This window comes from Astatotilapia calliptera, chromosome 4 (assembly GCF_900246225.1).
Source record: "Astatotilapia calliptera chromosome 4, fAstCal1.2, whole genome shotgun sequence".
Taxonomy (NCBI): domain Eukaryota; kingdom Metazoa; phylum Chordata; class Actinopteri; order Cichliformes; family Cichlidae; genus Astatotilapia; species Astatotilapia calliptera.
The window spans coordinates 965,285-981,895 of record NC_039305.1 but is presented as its reverse complement, the minus strand read 5'-3'; the positions used below and the strand labels follow the sequence as shown (position 1 = coordinate 981,895).

The following is a 16,611-nucleotide window of genomic DNA, read 5'->3' as shown; positions in this document are numbered from 1 at the left end:
TTTCTGTTTCATTTTGCAGTTTTCTCTGGTCTGAGTTTCAGCTCTGTAAATAAGCGACTCACCTGGCAGAGTCACCTCACCTGCCTGACTTCCCTTCACTGATATTTGACTAAGACTACATAAAGCAAGTCGCCTTTCATGGTTTTAAATTAATACGTAACACAGTTTCACAATGAAATGCAGAAATTTCCTTCAGCAACACTGGAAATGATGAGTCAGAAACCAGAATTCAAACAGGATTAATCTGCTTGGAAATTTAATACGAGCTCAGCAAAAACAAATAAATGTCCTGCTCAAGGTCAAATATCAGGACTTACAGAAGACTAAAATAGTTAAAAATGGCAGCCAACAGAAAAAAGCAGAAATAAAGTTTCTCCTAATCTGTAGTTCTGATGCTTATCAGATAAAGACGGACTGAAAGCTTCCGTCAGCACTGGGAAGTCTGAGGGATCTTCCAGGAAGGGGGACGCTACTTTCCAGACATCTGATTGGCCAGTGGGTATAGGTTTTGTTCCTGCAGGTCTCTAATCTCAAGCATAACCGACAAACAGACTTCTAAATTCATAACATGACAGGTTGGTGTAATTTCAGCTGATCAGTTATTGTCATTTATTGGTGACGTACTACACTGTCATTGCAAACATGTTGGATTTGTGTTTGTTCCTGTTCTGCTGAGGAGTCTTCAGCAGTGAGTAAGCGACAGTTTACCGCAGCCTGTGTGTCACACTGTCAGCAGTGTGTGTTCGGACTGTTTAACAGTCAGGACTGCTGACAGCGGCTGAAATATTCACCATTTCATTACATCTGTCATCACTGTTTGAGCTCTGTGAGCTTTAAAGTGGAGTTAACACTCTGTAAAATACTCCATCCTGTACTTCTGTCAGTCATTCAGAGGATAAAAAACTTTCTGCACATTTAGAAGGTTTTACTTATGCAGCTGATTCATAAAACCAATTACAACCAAAGGAAATCCACCAAATATCAGCCTGAAGCTCCAACCGTGGGAAGCTTCCCAGCAAACATGGTAGGAACAGCGATGGTATCGTCCCAGTAAAAACTGGTCTCTGTATCACTGCGAGAACCGAAGCACAGATGAATGATTGTGATCAGAACCTGTTTTTATATTTGAACCACACTTTGAGGCCATTAAGTTTACCTTACATCTAAATTCTATCCTACTTGTTGCCATGGTAAACTGACCATGTCTGGGCTGTCACAGGTCAAAGGTTATTTGATGTCCAGCAGATGGTGAAATTCCTTCTTTGTCATCAGCACATTTTTCATTTTGGAACCTTTTTCAACCCTGACTGGACAGCAAGAGAAGCTGGGCAGCTGTTCATCGATGTGTTTGCTGGGTTGTATCGATGAAGCTCATTTGGATTTGAAGTTTTGTTGGTGTTCGGGTCATTTTACAACAACCTGCTGGTGAGTTTCCATGATGTGAGCTCATTCTGCTTTGGAGACTTTTGAGAAGTTTAACATCTGGATGCTACGCAGAGGAATAGCTGAAGATTCCCAAACAGCAAACGTTTTGAAGTTCAGTAACCATCAGCTGATCTTTTCTCTGTGTCTGATGTTGGTTCCAAAAGGAAAACTGGGCAGATGTTGAAGATGTTACGTCCTGGACATCTTAGTTGAATGTCCACCTTGAACATAGCTTGATGTCCTTCAGGAATGTTGCTATAGGTTTTTCTCGAGTGCCTTCTGGACATCCTTCTCTGCCTTCGGATTCTGATCTGATATCTTTATTTAATGTCTGCTGAATGTCCTTCTTGGACTTTCTAACAACAGGAAATCTGTGTTAAGTTGTTGTTTTTTAATTTAAACCTTCTTGATTGAGAGAATTGAGCAAAATTCCAACCTTTGGGGATGTTTGTCCCCCCACTGATCTGACAGACTACACACTGCTTAGGTCATATAACAGGTTTCATATCAATGATATCGGGGACAGAGGATGATTCCTGTGACAGTCCAGATATGTTAAATTCACCATACAAATGAGACATTTTACTCATACATCACCATAACTGGTTTCAGTCTTTTCCTCTGGTGATACTGGTCTGCCTGAGATGGCTTTTTGTGGCCAAATTACTCATCAATCAAATTGTATTGGGTTTAAAGAGACAGAAACATGCATTTTATTTCTACATTACAATGAACAAATCAAAGGTTTTGTCCCATCTGTGGGTTGGTGTTGGCGACCGGTATTGAGATAACATCAACATTTCATGCTTGCTTGGATTTTCTTAAATTATTTTGTAATCCATGCACTGCTTTTTCCTCCAGTTTCAGTAACCCTGGTGGTTCTTTGCATATCCCATCACGTCCTGGTAGGTAGGCGAGGGGATGTAGCGCTCGCACAGCGACCCCTCCAGGCTGGGACCGCACACGACAGACAGGCGGACCAGCACTGAGCCGTGCTTCAGCTTGAACTTCTTGTTGATGTTTCGACCCATCGTGGGGATGACAGACACTTTCCCCAGCAGGTCATCGTCCCAGATGCTGTCCCGATCCCAAACCTCGAAAACAACGGGTCTGTGGAGGAAACACAGAAGCACTACATCAGAGATCACCTGATTCTACTTGTGCTTCTCTAAGCTACTGTTTAGGAAATCTTTTATTTTGGTTCTTGAATACCTCACGCTCTTTTTGATTTGGACATTTTAACATGCACATCTATGAGGACTGACTCACTGCTGGAACCTCAAGTGAATGCTAGAGAAACTGCAGGTTTTGGTTTACAGCCCAAAGAGTGGCTGTAAGTCTCAGATCTTGCAGAAACTGAAATTGATTAGTAATAATTAGTGTTGCTCACTTTCGTTCTTTGAGGTTGATGCTTCCAAAAGTAAAGAGGTAGTTCCACTGGGGGAAGTTGTTGTTCCAGATCACTGGCGTCGTGCCTCCTTGGTTGTTGTAGAAAACTTTAACATATCCGTCTGTCTTGCTGAAATAGTCGCCCCACAGTGCCTCAGCTCGGACCACCGTCACGTTCATCTGAGCTACACCTGCCGCGGCAGGACAGCAATGGGAGTCAACCATTCGATGACCTTGACACTGGCACGCGCAGTTCTGCTTCCGGTGGCCAATCTTGCAGTCGACGGGGCAGTGGAGCGGCTTGGCGCTTGTGAGAATGTAGTCACTGATGGCGTCTCGCAGGCTGGCCTTTAGGATGGGATTGTCTCTTATCTAACAAAGAGAATAGAGCTTTTAAATAATCTGGTTGAGGCTGAAAGTAACAGATTAAGAGTAAAACCAACAGACTGAATGAGGCTCAGACTGATGCTAAAAGGCAGCTAAACTGATGCAAGTTATATTTGGTTAAAAAAAAACAACGATGCTCTTAAGTTTCTACTTGATATCTTTAAACTGTACACGTGTCTGTATGCAGACAGAACAAATGTGACCTGAATATTGTGACAGTTTGTGTAAACATTGCTTTGGCCTTTAAAATGTGAGCAGAATATAATGCTTGGGGATTTAACTAGCTATTAAAATCTGTTATTAAAACTATAACCATATTTGTATAAATCGCACATGAAAAATGTAAGCATTAAAAAAACGCCACTTTAATAAGAAAAACTCAAGAGTTGGTTGGGCTTTTCTTCACATGATGCATAGATATATTTTAGAGCAGCAGCACCCTCCAGTTGCTGAAGTAGTTGTGAACATGGCATAAGGAGGAGGTTAGGGTGGAGAGATGGGTCACCCAAACAAACTTTCATTTTTAATTCACAGTCAGCAGTCAGATTTCTTTTAACCGTGACTTTTATGACTCAAACTGCCATGGTTACCCAAACCCTAACCAAAACCATCTGAAGACATTTAAAGGGAAATAATAACTTTATCAGCTCAGTTTACCCTTCATTTGTTCCTCACCAATAAGTGCAGAGGGCTGATCTGGTAGGAAACCACTCCTGGGACACTCTTCAGAGACGCAAGCCATTTCTTATACCCCTCAGACCCTCTGGGATTGAACAGGATGTCCGTTATACCCCCATCTCCGCCCAGCACCTGGGTCTTCCTGTCGGAGAAGGCCGTACTGAAGGTTGAAGCGGTTTTAAGGCTCTTGCTCTTCCGGCGGCAGAACTCACTGGAGGCGTGAACAGGGATGCCCTTAATGGTTGCGCTGGCTTCGGCAGACAGACAGGTGCTGACAGCCTGGATTGACAGTCCAGACATGGAGGTTTGGCAGGTCCGGATTGCGGTCATGGAGTGAACCCGACCCCCGAGTTGAACTCTGCGGATAAAGTGGGTCCCGTAGATGGAGATAAACTGACGGAAGGCGGAGGTGTTTTTGTGATCATAGGTGGAGGGAAGGTTCTTCAGGGAGACCTCAAACTCTTTGCTCAGTGGGGGACGGGAGTGAAGACGGAAGCTGACGGTAAAGAAGGTAAGGGTTGACTGAGGCATGCAAGAATACAGCCACACAGGAGCACAGAGGAGGGACACCTTTTCAGGACCGACACAAGCAGTCACCTGGATAGGTGACGTCAGGACAAGAGAATCAAACTCACGTGTAGTATTTGCATTTGAATTCGTGGCTAGTGAAGCTAAACTTATCACTCCGGCTGCGAGACTCTGCAAACGTTGATGACATGGAGTGAGATCCTCCGATGGCGACACCAGCAATTCCCTTAATGCCGAGGCCCACCTGAGAAGAGGTATACCAGAAACATGAGACATGGTACTCAGAGAGTGTTGCAATCAACATCAACAAGAGAATTTAGCATAAGCAAGGATCATGTTTAACTTCCAGGGAAGAGCAAAGCGAAGAGTTTGATGTGGTCCCTTTGATCTGATTTACGTGTTGATTCCATGTTTTATTTCAAAATCATAGTCCAATATTTCTGTTAACCATGACCGCAGTGCTGGACTGAGACCTTTAGAATTTACTGAGCTCAGAGATCACGTGAGCGGTAGACTCGGAGTTTGTATTCCAGGACAAAGTGAGTGTATTTTGTTCAAAAATGGACCAATATCTATTTCCTAAAGCTTGTCTTACACCATTACCCCCCCCCCCCCACCATAGAATAGATTAAAATTAAAGTGCTCAGTTTGTGATTAATTTGAAAGCTGTTGAAAAAATTAAACTGAGCATTTTGTTAAGAGATTGATGCTGACACGAGTGTTTTATTATAACATAAAAATATAATACTAATAAAAAAAGTGTTGCAGCTCTCTCTTTATTATTATTAATCGCCTAATTCAGTCAGTCAACTGTATGGTTTCCCTGTCAACCGATACAACCAATGTAAAACTAGGAAATCAGTAATTATCATAATAATCTTTATTTCATTTAAAAGTTAAATATATGCCAAACGTTAATACAAGTGTCCATAAAACACTTAAAATTAAAAAATAATTAAGGACTGCTGAAAATATGAGAGAGTGTTATTAAAAAGTTTTGGGATTATATATTATTTTGAATTTGGAAACTTAAACGTTTACAGGATTATAATTTTCTTAAACAGTGTGAATTAGGATGACTGGGACATGAAGTTGAAGCAGCATTTCATCTGATTAATGTAAATCAAATTACTTTAGGGTGGGGTAAATATTCATAGGTGTGTTATCAGTGTTATGTCCTGTCCACCCTGTTACCTGTGGGGGTTTTCCCCCAGGCTCAGGTCGCCCCCTGCTGGACATTAATAGAATGGAAGCTTAATGGGCTTCTGTCCATCTTTTATATGCAGTTTGTGTGTGTTATTTGCTGAAGTCAGAAACTCTTCAACCTTCCAGCTGACTCCCAGCGATGAACTCCTCTCCTTCATCACTGACTGGCTGGACTCAAAGAGCTTGCTGCTGAGGCTGTGCTCGCACTGCACCTGAGGACAGAGAGCACGCTGGGTGATGCTGTTCACATCGACATAAACACCATGTTTACTCTTCAAAGAGGAGAAAAGGGGGTTGGCTAGAACTTCTGTTATGTTATAACTTCTTCAAGTTAGAGAGACAAGTGACTGTAAAGTGGAAACAGCTTGCAGGACAGAAACAACTGGATTACACTGCTAACACATCTGTACAGACACATGCTAACACAAAGCTAGCAAAGAAAACACAGTGAACATAAGAATAAATGCATGCAGACCCGAGCACAGCAGCCAGAGCCTGAAGGTCAACAGGTAACAAAGGCAGTGATGATCAGCCTGCAGCTTCTGTTTCTACCTGTTTAAGTGTTCACTGTAAAATCACCATGGCAACCTCTTTGAAGTCTCTTTGGGCTGATGTTCATCTTTGCTTTGTGCTTTCAGCTTTGAGCTCATATGTAAAAACTAAAAGAAAGCTTGTACACGTGTCCTCATTAGCATTGGGATTTGTGTTGGTCTGCGGGGCAACAGAAGCTGCTGGTTGGCAATTGTTGATTAGCTCCCACGGAGACGCCGAAGGAACTGAACAAGGTGGCCATGGATTTAGGATTCAGTGGGGCAGGAAGGATGCTTAACAGGGTCAGGACCTTTCATGTACTCCATGGTGAGGATGTTGAAAGATTATAAAGAATGACTTCATCAGTGATGTACTGAAATGGTTGATGACACGGGGTGGCGATGAAGATGGTGTCAGTTGTGTCATCACCTGTAAAGGTCAAACTGAGGCTGGTGATGATTTTAGCACTGTGTGTCCAGTAAGAACTCCAGCAGGCAAAGCAGAAACAGCTGGAGAAAGAAAAGAAACACTCAGCAACCTGCACTTTGTGAAACTCCGTGGCCACGGAATATGAACCACCTCCAAGGAACTTGGTAAGGCACAGGGAAGAATCAGATCTTACTCTGAGCACATCCCAAGGACATCAGCAGACGCTGAACCAAAGTCGAGACAATAGTGATGTTTTACATGTGCTTCACATCAGCTCCCTGACAACGTTTAGTGCAGCCACAAGCCGAGGAGGAAGCATCTGAAGGCATTTTCAAAACGTTACGATTTGAACGGCGTTCCGATGTCTGATGAGAATCTTCTGGGGCATTTGCGTATGGAGGCCAAAGCCAGCAGAGGTGACTGTTTGTACTTTGAGAAGCAGTTCCTGCATATGGATCCTGAACGTGGTTATGATGTGGCAAACGATTATTGCATTACTTTGGTAAGGAGCTCCGGAGTGCTGCTGGCTGGACAGAAAGACCTTTGCTGCCGTCAGTGCTTAAGATGAAGAACCCGAATTTCTGCAGAAGTTGACACCAAATGCAATAAGAGCAGAAATGTGAAAGCTGAGGAAATAAGAATATTTAGAGACATTAACCTAAACTTTGTTTGGTTTTATTGCTTTCATTTAAACATCTATCGATTTAGAAAATAATTAAGAATGAAATCTGTAAGATTACAACAACAAAAAGGAAGTGTCATCAGACTCTGTGTTGTGTCATATTTTTGTGTTAGCACATGTCGTACATTTTAATTACTTTTTTAACCCTGTTGGAATTATTGTGCGAATTATTTTGAAATATTTAAAACAAAGTTTAAAGAATGAAGTCAGTCATGCAAGCGCATGTTGACAGTGCGAGAATGACATCAAATAGATGTGAATATTATTTTTTCTTTCAAGAAGTCAGTTTTAATAGTTCACATAAGCTGTCTGCATAAATAAAACGTGTGAATGTGCTGACCTTGATGCGCCAGTCGAGCACTGAAACGGGCAGCTTCTGGATCTGTGGGAGGAGGACAGCATTTCTCTGTGAGTGAGCAGAAACAGCAGCGGCACGACTGAAACTGCTGAAAGAGCTTTGGGAGGGGAGGCACCTGGTTGAGGAGGCGGTTGTGGCACACGGTGCAGTTCCCCTGAGCACCCCCCACCATGTAGTCCTTCACGTTGACCACAAGGGCCCCGCTGGTCTGCAGCTTCACCACATCGAAACCCTCGCCGACCAGATTGTGACCCGGCACGAAGGGGACCTTCTGACACTCGGTGAACGAGCTGGTCTGACACCCCAGACAGAGAGGGAGGAAGACGAGGAGGAGGAAGGAGGACAGCATCGCAGCTTGGGAGGAAGAAGAAAGTCAATCGCTTACATGTTTCAGATCAGCAAGCACATTTCAACATTAGACAAAGACAACCCGGGCTGGACGGGTCGATCATAATTCATGCTGCAGAATAATTCCAAGTCAACAGGAACCCGGAACACTTAAGGTCAGAGGTCGTCATTCCACAATAAAAAAAGAGAATGCCAGCCCACATGAAGGGTTTGGCCTAGAAGACTGAGATGCTTCGTGTTGGAAAACCCTCCAAGAGTGGGCTAAAAATCCCCCACAGTGACGTGAAAAACTCACTGAAGGAATAACTGACTGCAGCCGCTGCTGCCGCGGGGGGAACAGCCATCGGGGTTGGGGGGCAGTTTGCACACAGGGCAGGTAGGTTTGATATGTTTGTTCCCTTAATGAATGAAATCGTCTTTTAAAACTGCATTTTGTGTTTACTTTGTTATCATTGTTCAATATTACGATGAGTTTGAAGATGTGAAACATAAAAGTGTGAAAAACATACGAAAAATAGGAAATCGAGACTTTCTCACACCATCGTTTCTGCGTGTGTGATCAGCTACGTGTGCAGATGACACACATTTATAATCATTTATTCTATAAGAGCAGGATATGACATCACGTAAAACACGATTCAGATACAAAATCAGCAATTTCATTGATCTCTGACATCTGTGTCGATCTATATATAAATAGATCGTATATATATGTGAATGAAATCATTTTATATTTCAGAATTTACATTTTTCATGAGAAAATATTAAAAAAATAATGTTTCTATTTGTTTTAAATGTAAAGTTTTAAACAACATTTAAACATTTTATTTGAATTCATTTTTGTATTTCTGTCTATATCCTGTGTTTTCTGTCACATAAAAGCCAATTTGACATTTTATAACTTTGACATATACGATGCAGATTTTTTAAAAGAAAACAAGTAAAACTAATTCTGTGTTTTTTAGATATTTAAAGTTACATTAGCGTTAAAAACATAAGAAATGAGAAAGGCGGCTGACCTGCTGATGATGGCGATCAGTGAAGTCTGCTGTGCGAGGAGCAGCGTTTAAACCCAGACGTGGCTGCGTGATCACACCTCCACACAGTGAAGAAAGCGTCGCACTTCTTCAGTGTTTGACGTGTTCGACAAAATATCCGTTTGCAGTTTCAGCTTTTCTGGGCTGAAGTGTTTGGTGGTGGACGACCGATCACACTGCCAGAACCACCCAAAGAACCTTTGACTTTGGGACACAGTCTAACCATCGTCCCCTCCTTTGTAAACTTCTGCCTTTTCCATTCTTTTGGGAATCTAATATTTCTGTTAAGCCTACAAGGTGTAAAGTTTTTAGTGAAACATGCGTCTGAACCATATCCGTCCTTTGCCTTTGATCATCGCTGAATGATTTCTGCCTCACTAACCTCCTGAACGTGACGCTTCTACAGTTATTAGTTAGAAAATACTTTGAGATTTGTTCAAGTCATCAGCTGTGGAGTCTCAACCTGCAATAATCATAACATTTATACTCACTTTATTAATTCCCTTCTTACTGGATGATTAATAATTCAATTAAATGACTGAAACATTGCGACCTTTGACCTTTCTGTTTTTCTCATAACTAATCATCATTAGAGTGAGTACCTCTGCAGTTTGCAGGTCAGGTGTGTTAAAGCCCAAAGGTCAGCTCCATCTCAGACTCCACAGGCCTCAGTCAAAGGTTAAAGGTTAAAGTTCATGGCAACACAATTAGAAACAGACTGAACAACACAGCTTGTTAGTAAGAGCTCTTCACACACGGCAGCCTTATAGGAGTGAAGGCTGTGTGTGTGTGTGTGTGTGTGTGTGTGTGTGTGTGTACGTGTGTACATGTGTGTGTGTGTACGTGTGTGTGTGTGTGTGTACGTGTGTGTGTGTGTACGTGTGTGTGTGTGTGTGTACGTGTGTGTGTGTGTGTGTGTGTGTGTGTGTACGTGTGTGTGTGTGTACATGTGTGTGTGTGTACGTGTGTGTGTGTGTGTGTGTACGTGTGTGTACGTGTGTGTGTGTGTGTGTGTGTGTGTGTGTACGTGTGTGTGTGTGTGTGTGTGTGTGTGTGTACGTGTGTGTACGTGTGTGTGTGTGTGTGTGTGTGTGTGTGTGTGTGTGTACGTGTGTGTGTACGTGTGTGTGTGTGTGTGTGTGTACGTGTGTGTACATGTGTGTGTGTGTGTGTACGTGTGTGTACGTGTGTGTACGTGTGTGTGTGTGTGTGTGTGTACGTGTGTGTGTGTGTGTGTGTGTACGTGTGTGTACGTGTGTGTGTGTGTGTGTACGTGTGTGTACGTGTGTGTGTGTGTGTGTGTGTGTGTGTGTGTGTGTGTGTACGTGTGTGTGTGTGTGTGTGTGTACGTGTGTGTACGTGTGTGTGTGTGTGTGTGTGTACGTGTGTGTACGTGTGTGTGTGTGTACGTGTGTGTACGTGTGTGTGTGTGTGTGTGTGTGTGTGTGTGTGTGTACGTGTGTGTACATGTGTGTGTACGTGTGTACATGTGTGTGTGTGTGTGTGTACGTGTGTGTACGTGTGTGTGTGTGTATGTATGCACAGACTCAGCAGAAAAGTTGCAGTTGTAGTCAAACTGTTGTCACGACTGTGAAACCACAAAAACAACTTCCTGAAGAAGTGATGACAGTTTCTACACCAATTCACAACAACAGTCACCTCAGTGTCAATGGCAGAGAGAAACCCACCAATCAGACGATTCCACCCGAGCAGCACTCAGTGACAGTGGGGAGGAAGAACTCCCTTTTAACAGGAACAATCTGGAGATGTTAATTAATTAAATTATTTATTTGTTTTTTTAAATGTAAAGATTAATTTAAAAACTAATTAAATTAATAATATTTATGAAACATCCAACAGGACTTCAAACAACTTCAGAAGCAAAAATGTAAAAACATTACAAAAATTACAATTTAACACTGCATCAAAAATATGAAAACACCTTTAAAAAACAAAAACAAATACATGGTGGGCAACATGGAAAAAGCCAAAGAGACACTTTTAAATAAAAGAGCAAATGAAAAGTGGGATTTTTTACAAGAATATTAAAGTTTTATTTTTTAAAACTTCACCATGTTTGAGTTAAATCACAGCTGCTAAACATCCTCCCGTCCTCCTACGATAAAGCTTTAAAGATGAGAAGAAACATGAAAGGAAGAAAGAAATTTAAAAAATGTAAAAAACAGACGGAGAAACGTGTAAAATTCTGAATTCAGAAAAAGTAAAAATACTCCAAAGATTACAGTTTTAGGTCCTTTGAAGACTTCCTCCTCCTGATGTCTCTCTGCTGTCTCTTCTGCCCCCTGCTGGTCTGTTGTCACATTGCAGCAGACTTTCACCTTGGAGGAGGCTGAAGGGCAGTGTGTGTGTGTGTGTGTGTGTGTGTGTGTGTGTGTGTGTGTGTTCTTCCATCTCTGTGAGGACAGCAGCTCCGTAAATGACTTCAAATGACTCATCGTCCCTGTAAGGACTAAAAATGAAACCAGTCCTCACAAAGACAGCCTGACGAGCGCGCACACACAGAGTGGGGTTTCCATCCCTTCCTGTGGCCTTCTCTGCACTGATCGTTCCTCTTTTATCTTTTGTTTCACTTCCACAGTTCATGTGTCTGGCAAAGCCAGAAATTTAAAAGCCAGAAATGAAACTGAGTGCGTGAGCTTTGGTCCCAGAGCTCAACTGAGTTTCCTCTCCTTATACTACAGCACTGTTTGACAGTCTGAGAGGAGCAAACACAGCCTCACAGTTCATTAACCAGATGTGTTTTTTATGTTTTAAAATGTTTAAAGATGTTTGAATAGACTTGGAAGAAAAGGTTTTATTATTCCTTTTACTCCTAAAACCATCATAACACTGTAACTTATTTTAATATTTAAAGTAAGTATTAATTAGACGGACCAGATGTCAGCTCTTCCTCATCATTTTAACCCTTCAACAGAATCATCCAGTCGACTGGTTGTAAAATTACAAAACAATTCTCATGTTTTGGGAACAATTTGAGTTTCCTCCCTGGTGTAAACAGTAACGGCGTTACAGCCATTAAAAATGGCCGAGCACCGAGCCAATGGTAACAAAGGCTAACCTCTAAACTTGTTTGGCTCCTGCACTTCATTTTTTCCCGTCTCTGAACATCCGTCACCCGGCGGCTGGTTTCTCCACGCTTCCTCGCGGCCATGAGTCAAAGTTTCGTCTTTCTCTCAGAGTTCATGGCTGATGTGGAGCGAGGGGCCCGCTCCATTTTACGAGGCCTATGTGCGCTCGGCTCCTGTAGTTACAGGGATTTTACTGCGTGTGCCTTGGACACCGGCCCGGGAACGCTCGTCTCAGAGTCAGAAATGATCCGGAGAGAAAAGAGGCCCAAACAGCCTGGCTCCTCCGGGTTTCCGGCTGCTAATGGAGACAATTAAAGGCAAGAGTTCATATGTGAACGCGGCCGGGCAGATAAAGCTGGAGGAAGGAGTCTCCACGAGCCGACCCCGTCCCACCGAGTCCTCTGAGACAAGGCCACTCGTTCACTCTGACCTCGCTCACCATCAGCTACACTATGAATTATGGGATGTCATTATGTCCTCTCTTTTCATAAAGGATGCTCCAGTGTTACCTACCCTAAGGAGGTAATGAAAGAAGCACTGAAGCTCCTTATTCAGTAAAAAAGGGAAAGAAATGTGTCAATAGTCCCAAAGTTTCCTACTTATGTCATGATTCTATTTACCGTCCTTTTGCTTCCTTCTTTCTCTCATGCTTTTCATCTGTCCTTCCATCCTTCCTTCTTCCTGCCCTTCCTTTCTTTTTCTCCTTTCTTGATTCCTTCCTTCTTTAATTCTGCTTTCTGTCCTTTTTTTCTTCTTTGCTAACGTTTCTTCTCTCCTTCCGTCCCTACATCTGTCCTTTCCTTCTCCTTTCTTTCTTCTTTCTTTCATTCGTTCCGTCTCTTTCCTTCCCCTTTTCCTCACTTCCTTTCTACTTTTACTCCTTTCTTTCCTCCCTAATTCTTCCTTCTTTTCCTGTTTTCTAACTTCTTTCCCTTAATCCTTGATTTCCGTCATTCCATTTTCTTATCCTTGTTTCTCTCTTTCTTCCTTCCATCCTTCTTTTCCTCCTTCTGTCCTTCCCTCATTAAACCCACTCTCATTAGGCTGCAGATACTTCAGGAAGTAACTAAACTCAAAGGCAGGAAAAAGTGGGATTACATGGACCGTGAAGTGTTGGTGGGCGCGTTCTTCAATTCTAACTTCCATTCTCAGTTTGTTAGGAATAAATCTGACGAAGCTCCGCCTCCTGAAGTCTGACGCTTGTGGCTTTAATGAAGCTAAAGTCTGCCGGTCAGAGGGTTAATTCTCCCTCTGTTGTGTCTGCAGGCGGAGCTGGCGTGCTTGCCTCCTGCACAAACACAAGCGTATCAGATGAAGCACATCTGTCACAGCTGGCATTATGCTGACAAAGAGGAAATTGATTTTTTGTTCCCATCACAGGAGAAAGCAGCAGATGGGTTTGCTTTGAGAAGGACTTATGAATTATTGGTGAGCGCCATCCTCCACCAGCGATCTGAGGAGGTTTCTGTGGTCTCAGAGTGAAGAAGAAACCAGCAGCTCAGAAACAACCTCCATGTTTCTGTGTTAAAGTGATGTTTATAGTTTCATAGACTAACTGTTAATTCAGACTTAAAACCCAATCAGTGGAATAAAAACGTCTCTAAACATTTTGAATTAAAAAAATTTGAATTTCGGTTAATTAATTCTGACTTTAAGCCCTGCTTTGAATTCGTGAGGCTAGTTTTAAGTTAACGTCTGTTTATGGTGCTGATGTTTGTATTCCAAAACAAATTTAACATAAATTAAGTTGTTTGAATTATTATTTATGTTAAGATTTTGAATTAACTATTATCAAAAACAATTTAAAGAAACTGTTTAAAAATTTGACCTTTCACTTTGTTTCTTCCATAATTCTAATTTTAAAAGTTTAATTAAAAAAACAACTAATTTTGACTTCCCCGTCAGTTAGACTGAAGCAGCATTTTTTAACAATAACTTAAGAATTAATTAAAAAATATACTTTTTCTTATGCTCGAAAAATCTCGTCACGAATGAGCTTCCATACTGTGGCTCTGCTACGATGGGGCTCGCGACGTGTTTAAGAGCATTTTCGTGGATCTGAGGCCGGAAGTGAAAGTGCTTCTTCCTGCTCAGATTAAACTGAAGCTCCGACATTAACGCGGCCTTTTCCTCCTTTATGTAAGTGACGCGGTAAACAACACAAATAAGGAGGAAATGATGAAACCACTTCCCGCGGCTCTCCGTCTCACCAACCGAGCCGCCCCTGCCTCTGCAGCCGGCGGAGGGGAGCCCCGCGGCGGCCTGGAGCTCCTGGAGGCCGGGTCGGTAGGACGGAGAGCTGCGGGAGGGGGACAGGTGCAGCTCGGCCTCTCACGACAACAAAGCCGCAGATGATCGACGGGAAGGCCCCGCCCTCTTCTCAAGCAACGATTTTACGTGATTGCCGTAGTAACTCTAGAAGAGGCGCACGAGACTTTAGGGGGCGTGTCGCTTCTCTGCGGCATGCGCTCAATCAGAGAGAGGTGGGGAAGGGGATGGGGGGGGGACTTATGTTGTAAGTGACGTAATCCCGAAATAAAGGCGCAAAAGCAGCATCCCTGCAGGTCCCTGACACCAGAGCAGGGCCCGCCTGTGGGAGCTGGCCTCACCCAGACCTGCAGACACAGATCACATCTCCCAGCAGCCAATGACAGTTAAATACACCCATCTGCATCAGGTCGTCATGAAAGCATCTGATCCTGAGTCTGTTCTGTTTCAAATCCGTGTTAAGTGTAAAAATCTGTCAGTTGTCTGAGTCAAACCGAGCCTCAGATGTGAGCGGTGAAGTGAGTCACTCCACCTCCTCCCAGCCCTCCAACACACAAATATCCACTGCTTCTGCCTTTAACAGTGAAAATGATATCGACATCGGATCAAAGTCCTGGTTATCTAACACATCGATACACAACAAAGATTCTTCCATCTCCGACGGCACATTAAAGATACCTCAGCAGCACACTTGGATCAGGCTTCAGGTGACTCTGAGTCAAAGCTTTATGAACTCTGTGAAACACGTGTTTGAAAGTGGCTTCATTGGTCGACAGAAAAGAAAGATGGCTCTTCAATGGGAGTGAGCGTGTCTCTGGTGGACGGGCAGCTCTGTGTACAGAGCTCATGAGCCTACATAAGACTTGTTTTTACTGCACAAACAAAGGCTGACTCATTTCCAATGCAAACCTGCGACGCATGTGGCTCAGAAAACCGACAGAAACCAGGCTCCTGAACACAGCAGGAACCCGGCACGACCTCAGCCTGAACACCTGCAGAGGCACCGAGCTCCTCTGATTTTACTAACTCCTAATTTAAGATGTTTGGGGTGGGGCTCAGGAGGTTGGGGGTTCACTCCCTGCGTCCTCCAACCTGCATGTCGAAGCACCCTTAGGCAAGATACAGAACCCAGAGTTTCCCCGATGCATCCATCAGAGAGTGTGTGTGTCTGTATGTGTTTGTCTTGATGCTTCCTCTCAGAGGTCGATTTGAGTCTAACGAATAAACTTTAACAGTCGTATAAAGGTGCTCTACTTCACCATGGTAACACTGCAGGTGTGAGGCTATGTGCTGTCTCACAGAGCGTGGATCGTGGCCTGCGTGAGGGGACAGTTTGCACATTAACACCATGAAAACGAGCTGCTGGCTCATTGTTAGTCAGTGCTGCTGGTTTCAGTTCTGCAGCTGTGCTGTTTATAATGTGTCAGCTGACACTGAGGGACACGCTCAGCAGCAACTTCCTGTTCTGTCTCACCTGGATTACTGAGCATGTGGCGGGAAAATTCCTGTTGGTGTGCAACACTCAGAGATGGCAGCGTTTCAAAGCTAGCACTGCTCAGCAGTTTCAGTCTTCATGGTTATTATTTGTGGATGAGTACACGGTGAGACCTATCCCACTATCCCAGCTGCCAAACAGCAACGGGCGGGAACGCCCCACGGAGGTCGCCCATCTGCACCCTGCAGAAAAAGTTCATGACACATCGGGTTGACCCAGACTGCAGCTACTGCGGTTGGTCTGCAGCATCGCTTCCTAAGGAGCATTTCACCCACTGTTTGAGTTTATCTGTGAATAACAATCAGCACAGAGAACCACAATTACAGCTTCAACGTGAGGAGTCACTAATACCAAAGCAACTTCAGGCAACTGTTGTTGTGATTTGGTGCTAATAAGTAATCCTGAAGTGACTTGAACAGAGAGACTGACGAAGCTGTCGGGAACGTGCAAACTGGAAAACCATGAGGGACAAATATGTTTGACCTGAGAAACCAGAGAGCAAGGACCCAGGAGCAGAGGAAGTCCTATCATTTTATTTTCCATCATCTGATATCGCTTCTAAATCAGCGAGAGAAGACCACACTAACACAGAATGCTAAGCATGAGCAGAAATACCAACAGTGATGCAAAGATTCCCCACAGAAGCCTGAATCCACCTTTGTATAACGTTGGGATGCTAGCATTAATTAGCATATGTCTGTGTGATGCTCCCTGTGGATCAAGCAGCTTGCACACCTAGCATGCTAGCATAAGTTGATAAC

The 16,611-nt window shown here is 43.3% G+C and overlaps 1 protein-coding gene across 1 annotated transcript; it reads right to left on the bottom strand.

The window, feature by feature from the left end:
* Window positions 1–2,288: 2,288 nt before the first annotated feature.
* On the bottom strand, window positions 2,289–12,735 carry prf1.3 (perforin 1.3). The gene is made up of 8 exons (XM_026166046.1): window positions 12,708–12,735; window positions 7,729–7,967; window positions 7,596–7,637; window positions 5,733–5,825; window positions 4,515–4,651; window positions 3,877–4,375; window positions 2,816–3,186; window positions 2,289–2,535 (listed from the first exon to the last, which is right to left on the bottom strand). The coding sequence occupies exons 1-8, from the start codon at window positions 12,733–12,735 to the stop codon at window positions 2,289–2,291; spliced, it is 1,656 nt and encodes a 551-aa protein (XP_026021831.1).
* Window positions 12,736–16,611: the final 3,876 nt, after the last annotated feature.

Coding starts and splice junctions, on each gene's coding strand:
- prf1.3 (XM_026166046.1), bottom strand. CDS start 12,735: ATGAGAGAAAGAAGGAAGCAAAAGGACG. Junction 4,652..5,732: donor CGCTGGGAGTCAGCTGGAAG/GTTGAAGAGTTT, acceptor ACCTCTTCTCAG/GTGGGCCTCGGCATTAAGGG. Junction 3,187..3,876: donor TCAGCCCTCTGCACTTATTG/GTGAGGAACAAA, acceptor TCTCTTTGTTAG/ATAAGAGACAATCCCATCCT.